This window comes from Maniola jurtina, chromosome Z (genome assembly GCF_905333055.1).
Source record: "Maniola jurtina chromosome Z, ilManJurt1.1, whole genome shotgun sequence".
Taxonomy (NCBI): Eukaryota; Metazoa; Arthropoda; class Insecta; order Lepidoptera; family Nymphalidae; genus Maniola; species Maniola jurtina.
In genome coordinates this window covers 9032036-9058755 of record NC_060058.1, presented here as the reverse complement: position 1 = coordinate 9058755, position 26720 = coordinate 9032036, and the positions used below count along the sequence as shown (strand labels likewise).

The 26720-nt window shown below is 35.9% G+C and overlaps 2 protein-coding genes across 4 annotated transcripts; one reads left to right on the top strand and one right to left on the bottom strand.

The window, feature by feature from the left end:
* Positions 1-1694: 1694 nt before the first annotated feature.
* Positions 1695-4510, top strand: LOC123880199 (probable NADH dehydrogenase [ubiquinone] 1 alpha subcomplex subunit 12). Its single transcript, XM_045928189.1, has 4 exons — positions 1695-2001; positions 3123-3248; positions 3653-3845; positions 4399-4510. The coding sequence occupies exons 1-4, from the start codon at positions 1888-1890 to the stop codon at positions 4476-4478; spliced, it is 513 nt and encodes a 170-aa protein (XP_045784145.1). The 5' UTR covers positions 1695-1887; the 3' UTR covers positions 4479-4510.
* A 268-nt stretch (positions 4511-4778) lies between these two features.
* On the bottom strand, positions 4779-25340 carry LOC123880155 (inositol polyphosphate-4-phosphatase type I A). Of its 3 annotated transcripts, none has more exons than XR_006799171.1 (20): positions 24785-25340; positions 23607-23765; positions 23123-23314; positions 22657-22808; positions 20958-21119; positions 19689-20044; positions 18758-18948; positions 18424-18580; positions 17457-17650; positions 16226-16341; positions 14951-15394; positions 14416-14581; positions 13783-13967; positions 13003-13214; positions 12714-12810; positions 11490-11676; positions 11053-11175; positions 10796-10931; positions 9303-10308; positions 4779-4789 (listed from the first exon to the last, which is right to left on the bottom strand). XR_006799171.1 is itself a non-coding variant. In XM_045928115.1 (20 exons), exons 1-19 carry the CDS (start codon positions 24900-24902, stop codon positions 10176-10178), a joined length of 3480 nt encoding a protein of 1159 aa, XP_045784071.1. In that variant the 5' UTR covers positions 24903-25340; the 3' UTR covers positions 8792-9970; positions 10161-10175. The 3 variants fall into 3 exon arrangements, 2 of the variants coding, with proteins under 2 accessions (XP_045784071.1, XP_045784070.1); XM_045928115.1 differs by lacking the exon at positions 4779-4789 and having other exon boundaries at positions 8792-9970; positions 10161-10308; XM_045928114.1 differs by lacking the exon at positions 4779-4789 and having other exon boundaries at positions 8792-10308.
* Between the last annotated feature and the right edge of the window lie 1380 nt (positions 25341-26720).

Sequence of the window (26720 nt, the reverse complement as noted above, 5' to 3'; positions counted from 1 at the left end):
CAGGCCCTGCACAGAGGACTGTCGGTAACACCTATAACGAAAAGGTGTTTGTTTACCTAAGTCCTATAGGTAGGTACTTTTACCACGTTTGGCTAGTAAAGAAAACGAACGGGCCTATTACCTACAGATTTTAAGAATGTTAGTTAGGTTAGCATGCTATTTTGGAATTAATTTGTTTAATAACTACACAAAATCAAAATAGCAAAATGACCTTGATAAGAATTTTTAAACCAGAGTGTCATAAGCTTTTCTACAGAACGCAAATCTAACGAATTTGACTTTAATTTGACATATCTAATACCTAAATCTAGGTATTTACTCAGGTACCTACCTACTCATAATTCACAAAACGCCACGCGCACCGGTCCGATAGGTATGACCCAAAATGGCGGTCTAAACATGCATTCTCCCGTTGACCAAGTTCCTTCGCTCGCATATTATATCCTTCACTAAGAAATCAATCATCAAAGTATAATTTACCTACTGCGTCTTCTTACCCCGAATGACTCTATCAATTAATTGAATACGCGGGTCAAAGTACCTACCTACCTAGTACCTACTAGGTCTATGATGTCAAATACTTAGTACCTACTTCTTTCAACAAAAGTTCTGTGAACGGTTTTTGGGAACATTAGGTAGGTAGAAGTTAGATAGGTACTTACCTACCTATTCATCAAAAGAAAAAGTCTACCAAAATCGGACTAAGTAAGTACCAGATTATTAAAATACCTTAAAACTCTTATAACTTTGTTCATTTTATAACTATCTTTGTTCATTTTTAAAATAACTTTGTTCATCTTATAACTTTGTTCATTTTTAAAATAAAATGTTTTTTTTTAAATTTCCAACTTAGGTAATTAAGGTTTTTATGGTCAAATAATTCATTTCTTTCAAAAATGTTTTTCACTGATTTTTTTCGTTAGTTTTTCATTTTAAGAGCTACTTTTCTATTTTGTGGCACGTGGTCTTAGCATAATTAAACATATTAAGTAGGTACTATGCTGTCCTGCCATGTCCTGCATGCTTATTCGCATAAAATATTTATGTCAATTAATGAGCTCGGTGACTCTCATTCATGGTGGAACACTGAGTTACTTAGCGAATCACCCCGCTGGAACTTTTTGTAAGAACTAGCTACCTACCTAGATCTTTTTTTGGTCTCCTATGTACATCGCATGTACCTACCTACTATGTACTCCTATGTAGGTACTTCGCATTCTCAATCAAAATATGAACATTTATATCGCCGAATAGGTATTCAGCGATATAAATATTCATATTTTGATTAAAAATGCGAAGTCAGAAGCTCGCGAAGAAGATCCGTGAGGAAGCGAGCCTAAGAAGCCGAGTGAAGCAAAGAGGAGAGGTTGCGACCGTCAAGCCGCAGATGTCCATAGCAAAACGAAGGTCAAGTCGAAGGTGAAGCTGAACGAACAATTCAACCAAATGATAAGGTTTTTAAAAAATACTGGTTATAGATAGATTATTATACCTACTTAAACCTTTGATTAAGTAACTACTTATGAAATAAAAGGTAAAACGTCACTCAATTTTTTGATAAATATAAATTCGTTATAAATATCGTAGAAAATATAAATGTATACCTAGGCATATGTGAAAAAAAAATCCGACGAATTGAGAACCTCCTCCTTTTTTTGAAGTCGGTTAAAAATTATCTAAAAGTGTTCTTAGCATAGACAGACGTTCTTGCTGTCAACTGTCATCATAAATAAATTAATTAAATTGAAATAGTATAAAATAACAATAATTTACATAATATTAGGTTAGAGTTCTGAAAGATTTGTTAGCCTGACAAAATCTAAAAGTCCACACCTTTCCTTACCTAATCTACTTATCTATTTTAAATCGCATGGTAATTTTTATACCATGGTATTAAAATTATTAGCCCTTGATAAGTGGGCTCGTCTAGTGAGAATTATTTGGCAAAACGGTGGGCCATTTGGGGCCTTGTTAAGATTGTGGCGAACTGATACTTTGAAAGTAAGTAGACGTATTACCAGCTTTGAAAATCGATGAGTAAAAGCTTCTAAAAAGCTTGCGGTGTTCAACAGAGCAAAGCGCTAAGTACCTACATAAATAGGTACCTACTTGCGACCGAGCACAGATTCGGTCCTCTAAAAAGCGCACCCGATCACACCTTAAGAGGGCTCTCTCCGTCACTCATTTCATACAATCGTAGTTCCAATTTCATTTGAATATTAAGCAACCAAAGTCCAAGAAATTTTGCAGACATATTCTAGAAACTAATATCTATGTCTGTGGTTTTCCAGATTTCTGTTAAAATATTCGGTTTCAAAGTTACGCGGTCTTAAAAATTTTCATACAAATCTTTGAGCCCCTGTAATTTTAAAACTACATATTTTTAGAAAAATCTAAAACACCACAGACACAGATTAGTTTTTAGAATATGTCTGCAAAATTTCATGGACTTTGGTTGCTTAATATTCAAATGAAATTGGAACTACGATTGTATGAAGCGAGTGACGGAGAGAGCCCTGTTAATCTCTAATCTTTCCTTCAGAGCACCTCAGTACCAACTCCGTCCGTTTGACCGAATCCAAAAACAGGCAGTCCAACTTGTAGACTATCAGAACCAGATCAGAACTGACCAGTTCCCTGAAAAGCCTAGATCTCGTAGAGGCGTAGGCTCGCTTTTGCTTGTTTTACAGCAGATAGATATATACCTTACTTAATTGTGATGTAGCGTTAGGATTTGTTGGACTTTATTACGTCTTCCCTTTGGAACAACAACAACGAAAAGCAATTTCACTCCCACCACAAATACTAGATGATGCCCGTGACTTCATCCGTGTGAAATTAGGTTTTTGGAAAAACGCAGTTCTAGGTTTTTCAAAAATGTGGCAACTCTTTGATTTTCCGGGCAGAAAGTAGTCTACGACCTTTCCTAAACGGATGGGCTGTGAAAATTTGGCGGACAGACAGACACACTTTTGTATCTATAACATTAGTATGGATAAATATTCCATAAACGATAATCGTCATTTTACTGGTGTACCTGTACCTACTCTTGAATATTCAGTCAAAGGTAATCCAAGAATTGGAAGCGACGACGTCCGTAATATTTTTCATTTTATCAATAGGAAGGAAAACTTGTCGGTGTGGATTGCTGTGGCAATACATACTACGAAAATCCCTATTATATGATTGGCCGAAGCCGCTGGGTCATTTATAACCCTGCAGTAAAGTTTGAGTATGACGCTAGTCAGGTAAGATGAACGCGCATCTCATTGATTTCCAATCATCATCATCATTATGATCAACCCATCACCGGCTTACTACAGAGCACGGGTCTCCTCTCAGAGTGAGACGGGTATTTAACCCCCGACCCAAAAAGAGGGGTGTTATAAGTTTGACGTGTATATCTGCGTATCTGTCTGTGGCATCGTAGCTCCTAAACTAATGAATCGATTTTAATTTAGTTTTTTTTTGTTTGAAAGGTGGCTTGATCGAGAGTGTTCTTAGCTTTAATCCAAGAACATTATTATAAAATCGCCTTTATGAAATAACAGAGCAATGTTCAAATGGCACTTCAAATTTTAATAATAAGTAATATTTGTTTCTACCTACAAGTATTTTGGAAACGGGCAAAGATTTTCATTTTCTTCATCAGCTATCTGCAGAATGGTCCGGTTGGCTTCACTACAGGACCGATCGTAAGCCTAATGAAGATTGTGCCAAAATCTGTTTAATGTGTTGCCCTTTCGCACGCTCTTGGCTTCTGCCGCATATGGAGAATTTGTCTGGCTCCAATCAAGCTTACTATCCTTACAGCACAACCCGAGCGTATTTACATGTATGGAATGGTACGTTTTCACTTTTTACCCTGCTATTGAAGGATTTATAGTTTTAGCAATATTTGTCCGTTGTTACACTTATCTGTTCCCTCGGTTTTGGAATTTCATAATTTCTAAATCATTGGTCTTGTCTGGTGTGTGGGTCTGGTGGGCATGGTGGTAGTCTGGTGTGGGTGGCTTCGGCCGCGGCTAGTTACCATCCTACCGGCAAAGCCGTTTCGCCAAGCGATTTAGCGTTCCGGTATGATGCCGTGTAGAAACCAAAGGGTACCCCTTCCAAGTTCGCCCGCTTCCATCGGAAGACTGCATCATCACCAGGTAAGATTGCAGTCAAGGGCGAACTTGTATCTGAATTTAAAGAAAGACTTCTAAAATAGGTAGGTACATAATATTAGGAATTAAGATTCAAAGTTCAGCCCACTCTGCTGCAGTCGCGCGTTTTTATTTAAGTCAATGGATTTACAAAGCAGCGCAGCCGGCACTTTGCGGCAAATTCGAAGGCGCCTTACGGTTGCTACGATCTGGACGACAAAATTAATTACTTATTTTAATTTAATAACAGGTAAAAGCTCTTGCGATCGTAAAGAAACGAGCGGACCCACTAAAAGTTCAAGTGGACCATGTGATCCATGTAAAAAGTAGAGGCATGTTTAATAAAAATTAAGGCTATTTTATCTTTGTTATCTTTTTATTGATTTTCTAATTCGAAAAGTCTAACTGAAAACTGAAATAAGAATTAATTTGAGATAGGACATAATTTTCATTGCGTGGGTATTTAAATTCAAGACGTCTTACCGACTCCACTATTGTAAAATTGTTTTAGCGTTATTTATCATATACAGTTGTTTATTTATAATGTACAGTTGTTGCTATTTGGGAGGCGGAAACATTTCAGCGAAAAATTGCTTTGAAAGATATCAAATAAATTTCACACTGGTGAGATCAGAAACTTCCTCACTTTTTTTCAAAAAAATTGTTAGACCAGACCTGCTATATTTAGGAATTAACACATCTTACATTTTTGCCACAACTGGCCATAAAAGGGGATTCTAGTGTTTTCAAAGTTTATGCATGTTTGTTTATACCACTATAACTTCCAAGTTAACTGAACTTTGGATGTATATGGTATCGCTAGAATTCTTACATCATCCCGTGGGCCATAGGCTATAATATTATTTTTTTTAATTCACATTGCAGCTGTATGGCTGTAATGGCTGACATGTCTTTAGAATAAGTCAGTGCACCTATGCAATATCTGGGCAAGTTAGCTAGTGGAAAATAAATAAAACAATTACTAGGAAAAGCAACATAATAATTTATTATACACTAACAATCACTTGTTAATACAGCAGGTTACTCACAGCCTAATCTTATAACAGAAGACTTGAAACATAGCCTGGCTAAATGAAATGGAGGAAACAAGTGATTAATTGAATTTTTCCTTAGGAAGACGAAACATGTCAAATTACAAATCTTTGTTACACTGTTGTACCAAACGAAATAAATGTCAAAATAATACTTAATAAAAAAAAATTGTTTTCTTAACGGTAAGGGGTAATCATGTAACAAAGATCAATAAAAATAACAAAAATTGGGAAAATTACACGGAAATATATATAATTATAATGTGGAGCTGCGTCAGTGTATCCAGCGCGATACTGCTCGTCCTAGTTTTTGTAACACGAGTTAAACTGTGTGAAGACGTTCACACTGACAGGCGCGCATGCCAGCAGTCAGCGTCACACGCTGCTATCTAATATTATGCTTACCCACGCTCAAATTGCATAAATCATACACACTTACGCGCGCTTGCAGTGTGACATCTTGCCGTGCAATAGAGCGGTTTCAGATTAGCCTTTTTTTTTTGCGCGCATAGGCGCGTTTTTGTAAGCGTCTATAACCGCGCCGTTTATCACAGCGCATCTCATAGATACGAGCGTAGACGTAAAGCTCACGCACGATATGCGAGACGCTAAACCACATTCGATCACCACGATCGAAAAACACGCAGCAAAAATGATAATCTGAAACCACCCTTAGCCGTCAAACTATCTATGAAAAGTGTGTTCGAGGCTTTAAATGTTTCACAATAATGTAACTTAAGTAGATTATACAATACAATCGTCTAAAAGATATTAATATTAATAAAAATCTTAGAAAATACTTTATGTACTTTGGCTAATAACTGCCTGTGAAGATTACGAGAATCCACACAGCAGTAGTAAAGGTACAATTCAAAAGGAATTAAACTTAACGAGATTTAAAAATATAGCACTCAATTTTATGGCAGATCAATTTTCAAAGGTTAAAATGTTTTTGAAGATGCGATATAAAATAACTATAATTAAGAACTTTTTGATAAAGATAATTGAAATAATTATTTCTAAACATGACAAAATAAACATTGAAAACTTCCATAAACTACGTTTTTACGAAGATGGATATTGAAAATATCGAAAATTTAAAAAAAAAACTAAGTATTGAAATAAAGTTAGAAACACTCTTGACATTCAATAAATGAACATCCTTTGCCGTGGATCGGCACTAACCACTAATCATTTAATGTGGTCCGGCAAACGTCAGATTTGACAACTGCATACATTTTTGACAGCAATTCCTATGCTAAACAAAAGCTATGTATTGTGCGTAAAATTTGAGAAAAAAACGCCATATTTGCTCTAAGAGTACATTTTACCGTGCGGTAAATCGTGCCTTTTTTTAAATAAAAATAGCGAGCTAACGAGCAGGCACGTCACCATTTGCAGTACCAGAGGATCTGCCAATACGTTTCCTGCCTTTCAGGAATTTTTTGGTCCGCCCCTTGAATAATCCCATGTTGTAATCTAATGGGAACACCGCAGAAGGGAGTTGATTCCACAGTTTGCATGTGGAAAAAACAATATGTGGCACAACGGGCGGTCGAAGTGCACCAGGCATCCAGGTGGTGAGGGTTAAATTGCTTGCGGTGGCATGAGGTGCGGTTGTAGAAAAAGTAGGGTGGAAGAGGTTTAACTCTTCAGAACACTTGCCATTATAAAGACGATAAAACACGCAAAGAGAGCTTACGTCTCTGCTGTGACCTCGAGGCCTGCTCGAGGCTTTCCAACGAGCCAGTAAATTTAGGATTTGACTTTTGACAAGACAATTTGACACAGAGCAAATATGGTGAGTCCTTGCTCAAATTTTATGCATTATAATAAACTCATAGTTCACCATTCACAGTTTATAAAAGAAAAAATCTTATAGTAATAATAAAATATGCAAAGTATAACATAAATATAGTTTCAAATTATATAAAACTATCCTTAAAATATGTAAGTTTACAATAAAGAGTGAATAAGGCGCCATCTACCGGCGCAAGTTTCGTCGTATCGTCGCGATAGTATCGCCCTGTGGAATTGGCCCATAGAGTTTGTATTTAATTTTGTCACACGGCGAGACTATCGCCCCGATTCTTTCGTCCGTGGAGATGGCGCCTTGATATTTTTCGTATTTATCAAGTTCTGTCGTATATCTTTAATGGAATGCCGCCCACTTGTCAGTCAGGTTAAACCTAGTTAATCAAAAAAACCCTTCTGAAATCATTCATGGTACGGTCTACGAGTAATTCGGCTAAGAGTGTGACCAGATTTTAATTATATAGTTCCTTTTTGATCGCACTATAAGTGGGTCGGTCTCAAGTCGGTCTATTAAGATGGATCCGACGGGTCTGCCCGCAACATTCAAATTTAATTTGGTTTTTCGCAATTTGTAAACTAATACGACAAAGTAGGCTTATGGCATTATAATTGCGACAGTGGCAGTATCATCTTCACAGGTTTATATACCAAATTTTTGAATTTCGCGGGCAGACCCGTTTCATGCCCCTTAATTATATTATCTTCAGACTTTTACAAAAAAACTGTCACAAAAACAAATTATTCTTCAGTCCAACATTATCTGGCAATTGGAAAAATCACTTAAACATAACTGAAAAAATAGAAAAATCAGAAATACTAAGATATCTCGGCATTCCTGAGTGTGTTCTGGATAAACTTCTATATAAAGATGTTGCAGTGTTTGGACTTTTGACAATATAACATAATCATATTTATATTGTTTTCTATTTAGATTAGTATTATAATATTATAGTGACTAAAAAGTGCCATTAAATTGATGCCGAACTACTAATTGTTTTAAGTAACAAATTCGATGTATGTAGTGTACTTATTAAAAAGAATATAGTGTTATGTATTTTATAACCAACATTTACTTAACGTGATACTTATTTAATTGTATAAATTAAAAAAATTACGTTATTCATATAATTTTTTTTTTTGGCACAACTGCTGTGGAAGAACAGGAATTAATATAAACTTTCAAACAGGTACAAAATAATCGCAGCTGTTTGTTAACTTTCACACTTAACCACTGTAACATAATAGGAAATAAACAGTTCGTTTTTCCTCTTAATTTAACTCATCTAACGCATAAAGCAATTGTTATACTGCATTATATGCTGTATATTATGTGTAACTACAGAAATCGATAAACAAAACTAAGTTGAAATGAAAATAGTGCTCCCACACAATTATATTCTGCCACTTATTAAGTACTAGAGGATGCCCGCGACTTCGTCCGCGTGGATTTAGGTTTTAAAAGATCCCGTGGGAACTGTTTGATTTTCCGGGATAAAATGCCTATGTCAATTACAGGGACGCAAGCTACCTCGGTACCAATTTTATACAAATCGGTTAAGCGGATGGGTTTTTAGGAATCCTGTGGGAAATCTTTGACTTTCCGGGATGCCCGTCCCCGGGATATAAGCTAACCCTGTACCAAATTTCGTCAAAATCGGTTAAGCTGTTGGGCCGTGAAAAAGTAGCAGACAGACAGACAGACAGACACACACTTTCGCATTTATGATATTAGTATGGATGTTTCTCTGTAGTTTCAAATGTTCGCTTTTATAGCAGTATAATACTTTCAATAACATATAGGTTGACCTGGCAATCGGAGTGGGCCGCCCCGCACAGCTGCAGTCTCCACGCTACACGTGCGGGTGTACGGGACGTCCTCCCGCCTCACACCCCGTTTGCCATCTCGACCCGTCGCATACTCTAGATATTCAGTTATATTGGGTGACATGTCATAGATAACAAGAACTGTGTTTTAAAAGACTATATGGTAGCACTTTAATATAATTTACACTTGAACAAAAAATTACACTTGGATAAAAAAATTACTTTTTTATATTAATTCTCTATCCATCTAACTTTTATATCAATACTTTTCTGCTTTTCCCTCTGTTTATTATTATTTTATTATTATTTATTACCCTCTAGTAAAGCGGTTTGTTTCATAGACAAAACAATATAAAACGTATATATTTTTTTTCATTTTATGTGTGATTTTTGAATATATATAAAGAAACGATTTTAGATACTTATAATCGTAATTATTTCTCGAAACGAACCTCTTTAAAACACGCCTCTTTTCGTGAAATGCACCTGCCTATCAAAATTAGGAAATATTCTATTATTTATTATGATTAATTGTAAATATGTGCTGTAAGTACATGCTAAATCCTTGGCATCTACATGGGAAGATATTGATCTATAATATAAATATTTAAGTAATTTATCATGACAAAAACATTATACTTAATTATTAATAGTCGTTTATTATACATAATAATATATTAAATTATATTAAGTAGTAAATTCTTGGTCTACCATAAGTACAATCATTTTCAATAGTTCGGAATTATACCCTAAAGTGTAAGTATTACGGTAAAATGTCAGGTGAAGTTTGTATAAACTATAAATACGATAACTATACGTTCATAGTAAACGTCATTCAAAGCAAAACGATCACATTAAAATATTCTGAATAATTGAATATAGTTCAATTTAAAACGCATTTTATTTATTGTTGATTGGAGTATGTTAATATGTATATTGTATACATATAATTTGTATAGACCTGTCATTATAGTTTAAAGATTGTGTACAACAGAATTAGCCACATTGTCACGATTATGGAACGACAAACTCTAAATTCTGGACACTATTGGGATTGATGCCTAAAGTAATAAAAATAATTTAAGTACATTTTACATTGAGTTTTGATACTTTACCATCTAGTTAAGAAGTTTGAAGTTGATTTCAAACTACGGAATATAATATAATATATAAATATCGCTCACCCTACTTTTAAATGTCACTGTCCACACTTAGATGTAATATAATTTTACAACTAAGTGTGAACAGTGACATTTAAAAGTAGGGTGAGCTATATTTATATATTATATATTATATTTCCGTAGTTTGAGGGCAACTTAAGAAGTGCGTATACTATTTATGTTTGCGTCGAACCGTAAGTACCAGGCGGAGGTCTGTACTCTTCGGGAAGTGCCATTACCTGTTTTTTCGTAAACGCATATTTTCTCACGCCTATATTTTTGAATGTGTTCTCGCGGCGACAACCCTCACTGTAACCAAATAAATATTTATTCGTACGTGTCAATTACTGACATCTATTGAGCGTACTTTAAATTTCCCCAGATTTTTTTGTATCTCTATTAATTTTACAAGGTTTTTTTATACAGGTTTAGTTCAAAGCCAAAACTTCGGGTTATGCTTAACGAATTTTCAGGTCAGTCTAGAATGCCAAACTTTCTAGTCCAAAGCTGAACTGTTGATAAAATGGAGTTTCAGCTTTGGACTAGGAATTTAGGCACTTCTGGATTTGCTTGAAAACTCCTATTTTACACCCTTAGGGGTTGAATTTTGCTAACATCCTTTCTTAGCGGACATTTGTCATAATAGCTATCAGCATGATCCGTCCAATAGTTTGAGCAGTGCGTTCATAGATCAGTCACTTTTTCCTTTAATATATTTAAATTTTCGCTTAGTCGAATCACTTGATCAATTGACCAGCAGAATTGGCGAGCGCCGTATTTAACGAGTATTACATACCTTCTCATGATACTAAGAGCCTTTTTCATCTCGTGTTCAGCTAGATGGTATTCCGAAGCGAGTATGGAACACTGTTCTAAAGTCACGGACATACCAGTCCTGTCTTTGGCACTTTTACATGATGTGAACCTTATACCTGGAATAAAAAAATTATTAACATCATGATCTGCTTACAAACGCCCATGGGCTGGACAAAGATCCCGTAAATATTTGAGATTTAAGAATAATTGAGATATAAAAAAAAATGGAGTACCAACCGTTCATAAGTCTCGTGGCTAAAGCAGCGAGGTGCAACACTTCAATATTTTTAGGCACTTTCTTATGTACGGCAATTCGTAGATTTTCCATCACTTCTTCCAGCGGTTTTGTTCTAGATGATGCTAAAAATTATCACAAGATACAAAATCTTTATCTTTAGATTGTTTACTATAATAACGAATATATATTCTTAGTAAAAAACTAGACTTGTACGACTAGTAGCAACAAAAAATCGCTTGACAATTATTGACATACCTATTTTACCGTTTTAATTTTTAAAGAAACTGACAAATTTATATATTAATTTTATTTATGAAAAAAATAACTATGAAAGTAAATAAATCTCAAATTTAAGTACAAAGACTTAATATTTAATTTTGTATGTCCGTATGTCGATCATTTTAATTGAATCTATATTTGAGAACAGTTTTCTAACCTCGGTTTGGAGCCAAGTGGTCAGCAGGAAACACTTTATTATATTTGTAGTAATACTTGTACAGTCTGTCCAAATTGTCGTTATTCGACTGAAATTGCGGCGTGGTCTCGCCCAAGGCTTCAGCAAGCGTCGCTTTTTCATTGATACCCACATTGAAAAATACCGGCGTTATAGTGAAACTCAGGTGCTGAAATCAAATATGTGAACTCATGTTTAAAACAAGCTGCTCCGCCCGGCTGCACTCGGGTGAACGATATACCTATACAAATACACATAATATATTTAATATGTAGTCTATGTTACATCTAAATAAAGTAGCTTTCTTATGGTAAAAGAATTGGGTATAACAAGTGTAAATTAAAAATTTTCAACACCCCCGAAAAATCATTTTCAAATAAATAATTATGTATATCTAGGCAACGTCCATCTTGACAGCTTGACATTTGTCAATTGACACTTGAATATTATGAACCTAAGGATTATCTAACCTTCTTTTCTACAAGAAAACTAGAAAATAGCTCATAACTTTTAAACGGCTGAACCAATTTTTTTGGATTATAGCTAAGAACACTCTCGATCAAGCCACCTTTCAAACAAAAAAAGTACATTAAAATCGGTTCATTCGTTTAGGCGCTACGATGCCACAGACAGATACACAGATACACAGACACACAGATACACAGACACACAGATACACAGACACACAGATACACAGATACACACGTCAAACTTATAACACCCCTCTTTTTGGGTCGGGGGTTAAAAAGAACATTTAGCGTTCATGTCTATTTAATAGTTATGGCGTTCGAATATCAATACGATATGGCGATATCGTCATTTTGCATGGCCATTTTGATAGGCATCCAACACAGTTAAATATTATACTAACAGAGACACTTGTATTTCTGCCAATTTTTTAGACTTAAACCTAGCTTTTGATCGGGTAAAAGCTCAATAAATATAAAGTGCTGTCTAATTGAATAAATCTGAGATATTGGTACGAAAACCAAAGCAACCAGATGAAATAAGGCGACACTTTCTAACGATTATAGGTTAGAATGTGAGGGGATTGGGGAGGGATGGGATTTTTAAAACCTAAATCCATGCAGACGTTATCAGTTTCTATTGAAATATGTTGCTTTGTGAAAAGAGTAACTACTAAATTTCTTGCCGGTTCTTTCCACTAGAAAATAATATGATTGAGAATAAGTATAAGATATTTACCTCTTTATTAACAAATTTGCCATAAAGTGAATCGGACACAGGGATATGTACTATAAGAGCATCTCTGGTCCCGCTCACTTGTGGTATCGCCATGTTACTACGAAAACACAAAATTTTTAATTGACAAAACATATATGTAATTATAGGCGTTAAGTGCTTTATTAGATTAACTTACTCAGCCCCGTCTATAGGCATGATCTTAATTTACGAGAATCAATAAAGGTTAATACCTTTATTGATTATCGTTAATAAAGATCAAAACAAGAGAAAGCAAAAGAAATTAAGTTACCTATGTCCAACTTTTGTCAAAGTAAAAACAACGGTCTGCAAGTCCTCGATGGCCACCACCATATCGCCCCACATGGCTTTCTCAGTCGAATACAGGCTCAAGAGGCCTTCGAAGCCGCATAAAGGACCAAGCTCTGATGTCAAAATTTTGACTACAATCTCGGAAGGTGCCGAGCAGAACCAACACAGCAAACCCGATGTCAGTGTTGCCAACTAAAATAAATTAAATTTACTTACTACAGACTGTTCAATTATGACATTTTGACACCATTGCAAATCACACCAAAGTTCTAAAGAATAAAGCAAACAAAGCAATGGTGCCATTGTTTTATTTTAATTTAACAAAGTTATTCAATTTTGTTTTGTAACGCTAAGAATAATTTTGAAACGGCATTTCGATCGGAAATGTTGTAATCAAAAATCAAATCAGTCGCACTACCAAGAAAATGTATACGGCTCTATGAAGGGCACCTCATCTGGTGTCCGCTTGGTTGCGCAACCAATTCAATTTGGTGGCGTTGGCCCGGATCACCCATTGATAGCACAAGCAATAACGCACTCGACCACCAGTTGCGCTACTGGACGCCCCTCCCGCACACTGTACGTGACGATGTAATATGCACGTGTACACTGTTGATGAGAGGTGATTGTTCTCACTCTGATGTCTGCTCTGGTGTTTCTCGTATGGAAGCTGTCAACCACGGTGGCACGACCGTTTGCACCGTCATGATTTCCTAATGAGATATTGGCCTAAGCATATAACTAAAAAAAATATCTTTACCGCTTGTGAGAAGCACATGTATCGTCTAGTCTGTAGCGTGGCATTTTCCCAGGCCCATGACGTAGACTCGCATCTCAATCGTAATGCTGCGTGCGAAACTCTCAACCAGCGCACCAGTACTTCGGCCGATACTTTGAAACCTTCCGACACATTCTTCAAATACTCAAGGTTGTCATCTGTTAGATCTGAAAATCTCTTTCCCCTTTAGCACATCATAATAAAACGATTAACGCACTGAAATGGGTATATACAACTACGCTGGAAGAGGTATGCCATACAACATGACAGTTATTACTGTGCCGATTCGTGCCGCCACACCGAGTACTGGGAATTATTTACGAAGCGTCAATACGCTCACGACTGGCTCAAATTCACGAGGTCTGATATTTCTATATTAAATTATATTTGTTTGTCCTTTCTTATTAAATTGATAAGAAAAGGATGAGAATACTCTAAAATTCAGTCGCGCTCATGATCAGTACCTTTTATCTCGATGCATTTTATAATATTTGGCTCAGGCCTGGTCTAGTAGTAGGCTTTGGCTATGGATTGATACCGCGTCTTTGGCTTGATTATATAATTAGTCAAAATCAAGAATAGGTCCCTATTCAATTACTAAAGATCCATAAATACCTTTATTATAGTCCACAAATTTCATAACACCTTCGAGTGCTAGCACCAAAGCTGCGTCAACATCTGTTCCTATACTCTTTAGGAACGCTAAATTATTTTCCCTCGTTATCGAGTCTATTTGACCTATACTTGGCAACGAACACGATTCTTTTCTTAACGCTGTACTCTGTAAGAAGAAATACTTATTAAGTAAGGTAGGTATATAGTTTTAAAATCCAAGATCCAAGAGCAAGAGTCCTATAATTATCTATTTTAGCAACGGATCAACGTGGTTTTTCGCATGGATATAGTAGTCTGCCAATCCGCATTGGGCCAGCGTGGCAGACTATGGCCTAAACCCTTCTCATTCTGACCCGTACTCAGTAGTGGGGCGGAAATGGGTTGATCATGATGATAGTTTAAGACCTCTGCAGAACTCTTCAACAGCTGGTCTCCATGCGAAACATAGACTACTTTTTATCCCGCAAAATGAAAACACTGGCACAGGATTTTAAATACGGCATCAGCTAGTACATTGTGCAGAAAAAAATAGCACCTTTTTCTTATCAATCCCACTCAAGCTTTCCATCAAACATCTGTATGAAACTTGTTCCAAAGAAGCTGTACTTTTGAAATCATGTCTCAAGCTTCCATGTCTCGGCCTGTTCGAATCGAACGATAAACTTTGAGCATCGTTTAGCTTCGGCTTTGACGGTGATCGAATGGATCGGAAAGAATGGTTCAACCGACTTCGTTCTTCGCTCTTGAAATAATCGTTGTAGAATCTCAGTTCTGTTTCGTACATGTTCTTAAATGGCTCTCTGTCCTGGTGGCCGTTGCTGGAGACAGGGCTGAAAGAACTCGAAGGGAATGTTGCAACATCGACGATGGGTGATGTTTCTTTTGAACTTGAACTGGATGAGGTGTCAAAGTTCTCACAGTCGGAATTGGCCTCGAACAAACTCAATTGGTCAGTCAAGCGCATTACAGCCGATAACGTCTGAAAAAAAAATAGCAAGGGGTAATATTATTATACTGTCTATCCTGGTTAAACGATTCTTTTGTAAAAACCTGAATCAACTCAGACGAATTTGCTGGCCAAAGATATAAACTGTTCTCTGACTGGTAGCTTATTTACCTACGCGTGCTATACCGTGACATTTTGGGCATAAAGTTGTGTAATAGATGTAAATGTTTCATTGGAGACAGTTATGGTTTGAGTGTTTTATGTATGTATTGCCTGTAATTTAATTATTGTACTGTGTGTAGCCATAAAATAAATAAATATAAAATAGTTGTCATCTTACACCTCTAGTCTAGGATCTAGAAACTTGAGATGTTTTAGTTTTTCTTTATTAATTGGGGGCTTTTATTGTTAGTTACATGTCAGCCCCGTTATGATACATGAAAGAATAGCAAGAATTTCTTAACTTCATAATTCAACACAAATAGAAACAAAATAAATGCTACACAATTTCAAGAAATGAAACTTATAGATTACAATAGACTTTTAGACTGTTCGGGTAAGCATATTCACAAACATGCCCTTATCAAATCTGTTCAATTCTATTTACCTCACCATTTTATCTCTACCAGATTGGAATCGGACACATCAATTTAAGTGTTGTACATCCTCAATTATTCCACAAGAGTCACAGAGAGGTGATTCCATAATTTTCATCAAATCTTTAAACTTATGCAAAGCTAAACTTGAGATTTGCATTGAAGGGTAGGGGTATAATTTATAACAGACCCCTTACGATTTTGTTACCAGAAGTAAGAAAAAATTCACCTGAGCGAAACCATATACCTATTTAAGAAATATTCTTACTTGATTTTCGGGACCATCGTTGGCGATGTGTTTGGGCCACCCGATAATCGCTAGAGACTCCTCTACAACGGCAGGCTCCCACAAAGCAAGCATACTTTTCGCCTTTGTCTTGATTACTAAAAATAAATAACTATATTTTTATTTATTAATTTTTATTTATTATTTCTTAGCACTAACAATTTCTACACTATCTTATAATCTTATTATTCATATATATACTGATATACATATAGAAGCATAAAAAGCATCCATGTAGGACTCGATTTTCAATTCTTCCTATTGATACAATTTCAAGGCCATTTTATTTATTTATTTATTTATTGTATTTACAATATTCTAAAACTATTTACATTGAATTCTTAGCGCCCTGAAGTCTTGGCGACTTGTCTGGGCGCTGCACATTCCTCTAAAAATTAACTGTATGATATACGGGTGAGACTACTCAGTACACTCAATACAAAATTATGTCGGTATAAGATAATATTATATTATGCAAGGAAGGGTACCTCCTCGGTTGCACAGCGCACGAACATTAGGTAGGTATTTGTGGCGCTCGGCACCGAGGCGATGCTAGCCAGTTACCGGACTTATTCACTATACAGGCTGTTCTATGTAGATAAAGATTAGATAAAAACTATAAGTAGTATAGGATATTTATAGAATGCCGTCATCTAGCCTTATGCATATTCGAACATGAGTGCGCTTTCTCATGTGTCGGAAGTGGACGATATACTTGATCTTGTGGATCAATGCATGTAATGATGTGTCGGAAGTGGACAAGGGTAAAAAACTGGTAAGTGCGAGTTGAACTCGCATGGAGGTTTGTACCCACAATATTGAGAGATTAATCATGTATTTTAAGACCATAAACAAAACTAGTGTTCCTGTAATTTATAAGTTAAGAACTATTTGCTGTATTTTTGTCAAAATTTTAAGTTCAGTAGTTTTGATGCCATTTAATTTTATTTAAGCCCTTTCATTTTCAAGGTACAGTTGGTTTTTTTTTTTTTAAATTTTCACTAATCTTGTCCCATGTTTAAAATTCATTTATTTATTTACGTTACATCCATGTTTGGGTCACACAAATCTATATTTGCACTTTTCAACTTAATCGGTTCAGTAGACACGGAAAAAATTGGCTGTGTCAAAAGACACACGAGTGATCCGTGATATAAGGGTCCGTTTTTTCATTCGAACGTTCGGGACCCTAAAAACAGAAATGTATGCATACCTCCAGTGATACTAATGACTTCAGTATGTTGATTCGCTTGTAGGAGTACTATGATCCTCTCCATATCTGTTAGGATTTCATCACGTAACCGCCTCAGAGCTATGACGTTATCGTATTCCGCCTGTATCTTATTCGCCGCTGCAAAATTTAGAGCTGCTTTCGTATTTGTTATATCCTTTACTTGCTGAACTAGTCTGGAAATGAAAACTTTTGATTACACATCAATACCACAGCTATTGTCTATACCCATTGTGAATTATGTGAAAAACAGGAGCATGGTGTTATTGCCGCTCATGTGTAGACTGTAGTGAAACATGAGTGCGCGTTATTGTAAAAATAGACGTATTTACATAGCATTATAGCTTAATTTAGGCTGCTTTTGATGTTAGATTTATGTTCTTTCAAATAATTATGTGTTTATTGCTAAAAATCATATTGAATACCAGAATCAGTTTTTATGTGCCATCTTTACGAAACTGATTCAATCCTATGTGCTTAAAAGACCCTCCTTGAAACATATTTTTACACTAATAATATAAATAGAGAAGGGTGTCTATCTATCTGCTATTTTTTACGGCTTATCATCAGTTTAACCGATTTTGACGTTTGGTACAGAGTTTATTTGTCAGGGACGGACATAGGCTACGTTTTATCCTCATAAAGCAAAGATTCTTCACGGGTTTAGAGGCCCACATTTTGACGAAACTGAGTACAGAGAAAGCTTGCATGCTGGAGACATACATAGGCTACATTTTATGCCGAAAAATCAAAGAGTTCGCACAGAATTTTGAAAATCTAAGTCCACATGGATCAATTCTAGTTATCTATAGGTTTCGATCATTTTCACTTACTCATTAGCCCGTATTCCATAGGCATCTAAACGAACGAACAAATGTAACTCCGGCATAGACTGATCTATTATATTTTTTGGCTTGTTGCTGAAGCATGTTATTAAGTGCAAACGTACCTAATAAGGCCTCCTGTCCGTTCAGACTTATGCGTATGCGCAGCGAACGCGCCCGCAGTGATGACGTCATGGAAACCAGTCTTATTAAGCGTGTCGTTGTACACCCACATCCTTTGTAAATGCAAGTTGACAGGAGCGAATTCCAAACTTGAATCATCTGATAACCAAAATCATATCACCTCTTAGAAAAAGAGTTAAAAAACCCCCTCCAATCCAAGGAAAAAAAAACCCTAGCTCACCAGGATAATTTTAACACGTGTAAAAGTTTATTTGAATAGAAAAATCTTTCTATTTTTATTATAATATTCATGGTTCTATACAAAATAATGCATACCTTTTTTACTGCTTGCCTTAAAATAGGCGTTTTCCGCTTGCTGCAAACACTTTTTTGAATGGCAATAATGTTGCAATAAAGACATATGTGTGGACGCCAATTCTAATCGCTTAACTCGCCAGTGTCCACAAATATCTCCCACTGACAACAACTCTTCTAGTAACTCCTTCTCTCGTTGAATGTATATTTCCCTTAAATACAAAGATTATGGCTGTGTTAACAAAAGCTAGGACGTTCAACACATTTACACATTGCGCTTGTGTAGCGTCTATTAATAAGGGCAAGTGTCATAAAAAGTCTTTTTGTATAGTGTCTACTGTCTATCTTGCACGCGGTCAAGCGTATGAGCGTGTCTGAGAAAGTTATTGTTTTGTTTTATACTATTACTACGGGATGCCCGCGGCTTCGCCCGCGTGGATTTCAATTTTTTTAGATCCCATGGGAACTCTTTGATTTTCCGGGATAAAAAGTAGCCTATGTCCTTCCCCGGAATGTATTCCAAGTCTGTACCAAATTTCATTAAAATCGGTTCAGCGGTTGGGCCGTGAAAACGTAGCAGACAGACAGACAGATAGACAGACAGACAGACACACTTTCGCATTTATAATATTAAGTATGGATAAATGACAACGTGATTTCGAAGCCATAAGTAAAGCTACCGTTAATTGTTCATTTTGAGGTGGGAATAGATAAAATTTTAAGCTTTACGCTTAGTTGGAGGAGAAAGGGGAATGTTAGTCATGATTAAAAATGGCTAATATTTTTTAATTGGATCTCGCAAAACATTTAAGAGGCGCATTCCGGTGCTTTCTTCATACAAACATAGGAGGGTGAATACTACTTTTTTTGATATTATACGGCCAAAACTAAGTATTATATCGATTTGTCTCGTCATTATCTAGGTTTATTGATACATAAAACATATACTTACAAAAGTTGCATTGGAATTTGATAGCACAATTTCGGTTCGGCCATTATTTCGTGCACCGTTATATCTCCACCCAGTCCCGAATGAAATCTGTATGTGACTTGATGACTATTAACAAAGTTTTGTTTTAGGAGATTTCCATAAGACGGAAACTTCAATTTCAATCCGAGTCTCGGGGGCAAGGATTGCGATCGTCGATGGCATAGAATTTTTTGTGGGATGTCAATGCAGTTTTTTTCATTTGTATGGCTGGGGCTGGTCCCAATATAGGACGGCTCCAAGCTCCAACCATTGATTGTTACGAATCCCACGGTCTTGTTATCGCGCGTCATAAGCGCTACACGCAATCTTTGGGCTTCCTGTATATATAAATATTATATTAAGTACCTTAATATACTCGCATTAGAAGCCGTACCAGCTCGAAGTATAATAATGTAAACTATCGTCTCTGCCAGTCACACTTTAGAAAGCCGAGAATCAATAGTAAATGTATACCTATTGCATAAATACCTACACGCTATACAACGATAGTAATTTATGTATTTATTACGGCTTTGCGTGTATCATGTGACGAGTCAATATTGAAACTAAACTAATTGAATAAACATCGGAGACAATCATAGTAAGATAATAGCTGACTCTTGCTATCATAATGTTTAAGAATCTCGCTGGTACATCATATAATAAAACAGCAAGATGTAATCATAATGAATATAATTATACTATATACTTAATCAAAAATAATACTTAGTCCAGGCCAGAAGTAAAGCAATTTCCAGTCGAGTAGCATTGAAAGGACGAGGCGAAGCCAGGGGCTTCTCAAGGGACTTATAAAGACAAGAAGCTAGCTGAGTCCTTTTAAACTAAACGAGGTCGGTAATTGTTATTTCGGCCGAGACTTGTATAGTACTTTTCTCCAATTTGCCAGGAAATAATAAACAAATTAAAAAAACCTACGTTGCAGTTTGACGCGACAATTCCGAGCGCGAATTTGTTTTGTTTTTAAACTTTTCAAAAGGGGTTTCATATCGCAATCAGACTTTTTAATCGTGTACCTAAAAACAACTAATTCATGTTAGTGTGAAATAGAATGCATTTAAAGAACCTTGTTACCAGTATGTTAACTGTCTAGCAAATTCTATTATTGTTGTGTTGGTAATTGTGCGTACAAAGTACAGTCGATTGAGGTTTTTTTTTAAATATAATGAAGCAATTTCCAAGCAAGTAGGAGAAAAATATTTAGCTTTACAAATAAATCCAAATAGTTTCTACCTGAATCGTGCTAAGTTGCAAAGTTGTAGACCCCATTGGCACTGCAGTTTCAGAAACACGCTCCTTAACATCATATACAACTATCCTAACTATCGTCTCTCGCGACAGACCATCGCTAGCACGAAACAAAATAGTTTTTGAAAAACAAGGATTGCTGCATGTCTGTAAATATTTAAATTTCGTTGTTTGTGGCTGGGCTTTAACTACTATCGCCTCAGGGTCTAGCTTTTCTAGCAGCAATAGCGTTAAAAGGTCGAAGCACACTGCAGTCAAATAGCTGACAATTCAATACTGTAAAGTATGTGAGCTCTTATCGCAATCAACCCATCGCATCGCCGGCTCCACTACCCAGCATGGATTTCCTTTCAGAATGAGGAGGTTTTGGCTAGAGTCCACCACGCTGGCTAAGAGCGGATTGCTAAACTTCAGTTTTCACACACTTTTGAGAACATTATGAAGAACTCTCACGCATGCCGGTTTCCCTACGGTATTTTTCTTCACCATTCAAGCAAGTGATACTTAATTATTTAAAACACACTTAATTCTTAAGTATAATTTCTTGTGAGTGCGCGACGGCGTTTATTACCTAATTTTTTTATATCTAATTGAGGCAGCTATTTGACCGCGCCGGTGTTATAACCGCCCGTACATTTCGACCCAAAAAAACAGTTCAAGCTGCTTTGGAAGAAAAATCAGACGCTCAGTTGTTGAAATTAAGTGACAGGCGATAATAGCCAATACGCATCCAGCCTTAATCTTATCATCGCTTAGAAAATACATTATACTAAAGTACTTGTCAAGGCCTAACAAAGTATCTAGAAACTTCATTTTCATTCATTAAAGACAATGATTTATTAAGTTATTCAGTAGCTATTCCGACAGAGCGCAAGAGATGCTAAGCTAAGAATAGCTGGCAACATTTGTGCTACATTATATCTATACATATAATAAAATTGTAGAAAAGTGGTGTCTGTACAATGGAAATATATAAAAAAAAAGTAGCAGGGGTTGTTATTATATCGATGCCGAACCCGAAATTGTAATTAATTTTTTTTTTGTCTGTTTGTCTGTTTGTCTGTGTGTTTGTGCACGCTAATCTCAGAAATGGCTTATTCGATTTAGATACGGTTTTCACTAATATATTGTAGTAAGCTTCACTTAGGATTTAGTGTTTATTTCATGTCAATCGGTTCATAAATAAAAAAGTTATGTCAATTTAAAGAATCACGGCGCCTCGCGCCTGAGCGTCCGTGGCTATATAAAGCGCGAAAAGTCACTATTCCACGCGAACGAAGTCGCGGGCACAGCTAGTTTTAAACTAAATGATGCTTGAGACTACATCCGCATAAGTTTCGGTGTTTTAAAAATGCTGTGAGAACTTTAATGTTTCAGGATGAAAAGTACCCTATAGCCGTCTCCAGGTGCAAGCCATATCGGTATCAATTACCCAAATAGATAATACCCACAACATCTTCAATGTAGATTTAGGTTTTTCAAAATCCCATGGGAACTCTTCGATTTTTCGGAAAAACTGGCCTATGTACATAATGTCTTGTGGTGGAAGCTATTTTCGTATCATATAGCGTCAGAATCGAATGAAAAGATGGCCTGTGAAAGACTAGTAAACAGACCAACAGACACACTTTCGCATTGATAATATTAGTATGGATGATTGACTACTAACAATTTCCATACTTACTTCAACTATCTCTGTTGTTCCATACTTGATGCAGAGACCCTTTGAATATTTAACGTATATAACAACTACAGGAGATGGTGGCCGACCATGTGTATCACACAATAGATTATCACAGAAAAGGGCCAACTCACAAAGAGGTATCTCATTCATATCTGAAAAAAAGTGTAATTTTTGTACAACATAATCCCTGTAGTAGCTTCATGCTTAGGTTTCGAGTTTCTTTTTATGCTCGCCTGACTTTATACATAGGACACACCTCAGGATTAAGTAGTTGGATTGAGAAATTTTTATGGGACTACCACGGAAACTTCTACTGTTCATTAAAAAAATATATTTGCAAATCGGTCCAGAAACCTCGAAAAAATCGGTGTACATACATTAATAAAAATATGGATCAAATTGAGAACCACCTCCTTTTTGGAAGTCGGTTAAAAATATGTAAGTCTTAATACATACAACAACTTACCAAGTACAATCCCTTTTTGCAGTCTGTATGTTGTTATGTCAGTGGTTGCTCTTATCTTATTAAGCTTTTCTTTAAGTGCAACTATTTGTGAAACGATAACTGTATATGGAGCTGTTTCTATGGCTTTAAGCCATAAAGTGCGTTCAGCTTCATGAAATGTGGCCAATTTGTAACATACTCCATTCTCCCAGACTAAACAAAAAATACAAAGATATAATTACTTATTCAAAGCTTTTGGACTTTAATTTAGAAGTATCTTTTTAAGTTACCACCAGTGTGACATGAAACATGACAGCATAAACAACAGTAAGGTTTCCCTGTAGCTATATGTATACCAAAACAGCTGGTTAGCAAATAAAATTATATTATTATTTAGCACTTTTATCTAATAATTTAACTCACGTCTCCACAATTCTAATAGAGCCTGCTTGTTAAAAACAATCCTCACGTATAAAAAGATAATGCATAACAAAACAATACATACTTAGATGAAATGGCCAATTTCCACTTTCGTCAAGTGGCTGCTCTTTTACTTGATGTTGACCTAGTACTATACATCCCACAGGCTCTTGCCAAGGTCCTGGACCTTTTAAATAAAAGAGGAGATTGCCCCTAAGGCGAAACCAGCGCGCATAGTAGTCACCTAGAACAAAAAATCTAGATACTCAGCATGCTATTGATTACATACCTAATGGATTACATAAATTTAATTTTATATCACTATACCTTTTAATACAATTATCTAATTAAATACCACTTAAAGAAACCAGTTATATTTAAACATGAATTAGCAGAAAAAACTAGGCTCAGCAGTTTTTGTTGTCAGTAAAATAAGACAATTTACTGATATTGGAACAGCAACAGACTTGTCTACTTTGCCTACTTCTGCAGTATTGTTGCATAATAAGATATTATGAGTCAAAGCTCCTGATATCTAGACTATTTATATTTTGCTAAAGAGAATCACTTGCAATTTATAAACTTGGTTTACAAACACCAATCCCTTGATGAAAAATTTAAAGAGAATGGTATTCTTACAGTAATTGCTTCGCAGAATATTTATAAAAATATACATATAAGTGGTTTTTGTGGGGCAAAACATTAATCTTTATAAACAAAGAGGAGATACAAAATCGACTTACTAGAAACTGCCATAAATTGGCAATGCAAAAACATTGTCTGTGAAAAGTACAGAAATCCTTTGTGGAGCATTTACTTTTGTAATATGGTTCCAAAATAATTTTTAGATTCGCCAATACACAAATTTAAACATTGTATAAAAACACTAACTATTAAGTCGAGTGTGAGTCGGATATACAATTGATGAATTCTTTAGTGACAAAATTGTGTGGAAGCAACCGACTGAGCTTTCAGTTGCCCACAAGCTGGTGTGGTGCAAGTTACATATTGCCTCTTTTTATGATTTGAAAACAGCAAGTGCTGAGTTTCTTGCCGGTTTTTCTAGTAGAATCTGCATTCTGAATCTAGTTGTCCTACAAGAAATAAATAAATTTTGATTTTTATTTTAAATGCAGTGACTTCATAAAAGTTTATGCTTTATTTTTTTTAGATAATATTACTTTACACGCTTATGAGGCATATCAGTTCTTCAAAGTACAGATAGCTTGAAGATACAAATGGGAAAAAAGTAAATTTACATACCTTCAGAACGTCTAAAAAAACCATCTTGCTTTTCTTTAATCAACATTACTCCTTCACGATCGAAACTCTGAGAAGTTTGTGACGCTAAGGCAGCTAACTCTTGCTTATTGAATCGCATTTTTAACAAATTATTTATTTACATGTGTTTGATATCAACAAACCACACCTAATCTAATAGGTCTCGTAAACATTAAATTCATTTCATTTTATATTTTTGCCAAAGCAAACTAAGGTAACTCATCTAGGCAAATAAACAAAACTTAAATACATTATTAATAGTATCACAACTCGTTTAAGTTCTATTTGCAATTGTTTTTCTATACAAAATACAAAATTGACCACAATAACTGACAACACAGACCACGAATCCGGAGAACTGACAACAACAAATCCAAGGCTCCAAGGATACTATAAAGTATAAACCCATGACATGAATGCATGAACCATCGATTCTTTTAAATAATTAGTCTGAGCATCAACCATTATTAATTTCTCTATGGAGTCTATGCCAATTGCCATCAAATCAAAGATGAAAATCATGAAAATCCTCCCGAAGCCCGAGCGGCTGACACCCGCATCAATGTTGCTCTCTACTTTATCTAAGGGCTCCTACACACTATGCGGTTAGCCGGAATGCGGCCATTCGTGCGGCTGACCGCAGGACGCGGTTGCGCTTGCGGTTAGCCGGGTGGCGGAGAACGCAACCTATGTGAGGTTAGAAACCGTCGTGGTTTGCGGCTAGGTCAACTCATTTTGAGCTTTTGAACGTAAATTTTGTGTTCCAGATAGCTGGCTATTTAGAATTTCAATTATAATTTTTTCCGTATCGGAATGCATATTAATGTGCTAGCCAATAAACATAGTCAATAAACACGTTCACCGTCAATGGCGGGCAACTGCAAACTAAACTAGCACCATCCGCGTAAGTACTATGTAGGAGTTAGGACAACCATCGTCCATCCGGCTGGCCGTCAGTCGGGCCGCAGCACTCAGAACAACTGGAGCGGGCAGCCGACAGCTGCATGGTAGTGCGTAAACGACTTTTTCATACAAATATTAGATTACGGTCAGTCACACGGCTGGCCGCATTCCGGCTAACCGCATAGTGTTTAGGTGCCCTAAGGCTGAAATCTATAGAGCGCACTTTAACTTTGCTCAAATTTAAGGACTGCTAAAACGAGATAGATTTATGCCAGCTATCTTTGACCATAGATTTATATATACTTATGTTGAAATCTATAAAGCGCACTTTGACTTTGCTTAGACTTAAGTTTCAGTTAAAACGAGACAGATTTATGCCAACGGTATAACGCTGTCTCGTTTTAGCAGTGTCTTAAGCCTGAGCAAAGTCTGAGTGCGCTCTATAAATCTCAGCCTTAGTCTGTGCCAGCTCTAGAACACTGTCTCGTTTTAACTGTGTCTTAAGTCTGAGCAATGTCAAAGTTCGCTATAAAGATTTTCGCCTAAAACTGTGTGTGACATCATTGTAGACATGGTGTAGACTAGTTTTATTACAACATTACTCATTACTGTGCATTGATAAAACAATAATAACAGCTTTAATAAAGTCTATGTTACTGTATTATTTTTAAAGATGGAGGCAGACATACAGTATTGATACTCAAGTCATTCGAGTTCGACAACTCGCATTAAATTGTTTTGGAATTTGGAATTTATTAGTGTAACTATTTAAAGCTGAAGTATACGGAGAAACAATACCACATATCCGTTCTATTTCATCTGTTCAACGACTGACATAACGACAAAGTATGCTAGGAGCAATGAAACATACCTACACATACTCTAACACCTCGAACATTACAATAGGCAATTTGATACTTTTCTAAAGTTACCCGGTATGAGACTACTTTTTAGAAAATTGTCTATGCTTTTCATAGTCACGTGATCTGTCTTCTAAAAATTACCAAAGACAAAT

What these genes read in the sequence shown, in the direction of transcription:
- LOC123880155 (XM_045928114.1), bottom strand. Translation starts at nt 24,902, where the DNA reads ATGCGATTCAATAAGCAAGAGTTAGCTGCCTTAGCGTCACAAACTTCT. An exon ending in ACATGTGCTTCTCACAAGCG is followed by an intron (nt 13,215 to 13,782) that starts GTAAAGATATTT and finishes AATTTATTTTAG; the next exon opens with TTGGCAACACTGACATCGGG. An exon ending in GCAAATTTGTTAATAAAGAG is followed by an intron (nt 11,677 to 12,713) that starts GTAAATATCTTA and finishes ATTTGATTTCAG; the next exon opens with CACCTGAGTTTCACTATAAC.
- LOC123880199 (XM_045928189.1), top strand. Translation starts at nt 1,888, where the DNA reads ATGGTATTAAAATTATTAGCCCTTGATAAGTGGGCTCGTCTAGTGAGA. An exon ending in GGCGAACTGATACTTTGAAA is followed by an intron (nt 2,002 to 3,122) that starts GTAAGTAGACGT and finishes TTTTATCAATAG; the next exon opens with GAAGGAAAACTTGTCGGTGT. An exon ending in GTATTTACATGTATGGAATG is followed by an intron (nt 3,846 to 4,398) that starts GTACGTTTTCAC and finishes ATTTAATAACAG; the next exon opens with GTAAAAGCTCTTGCGATCGT.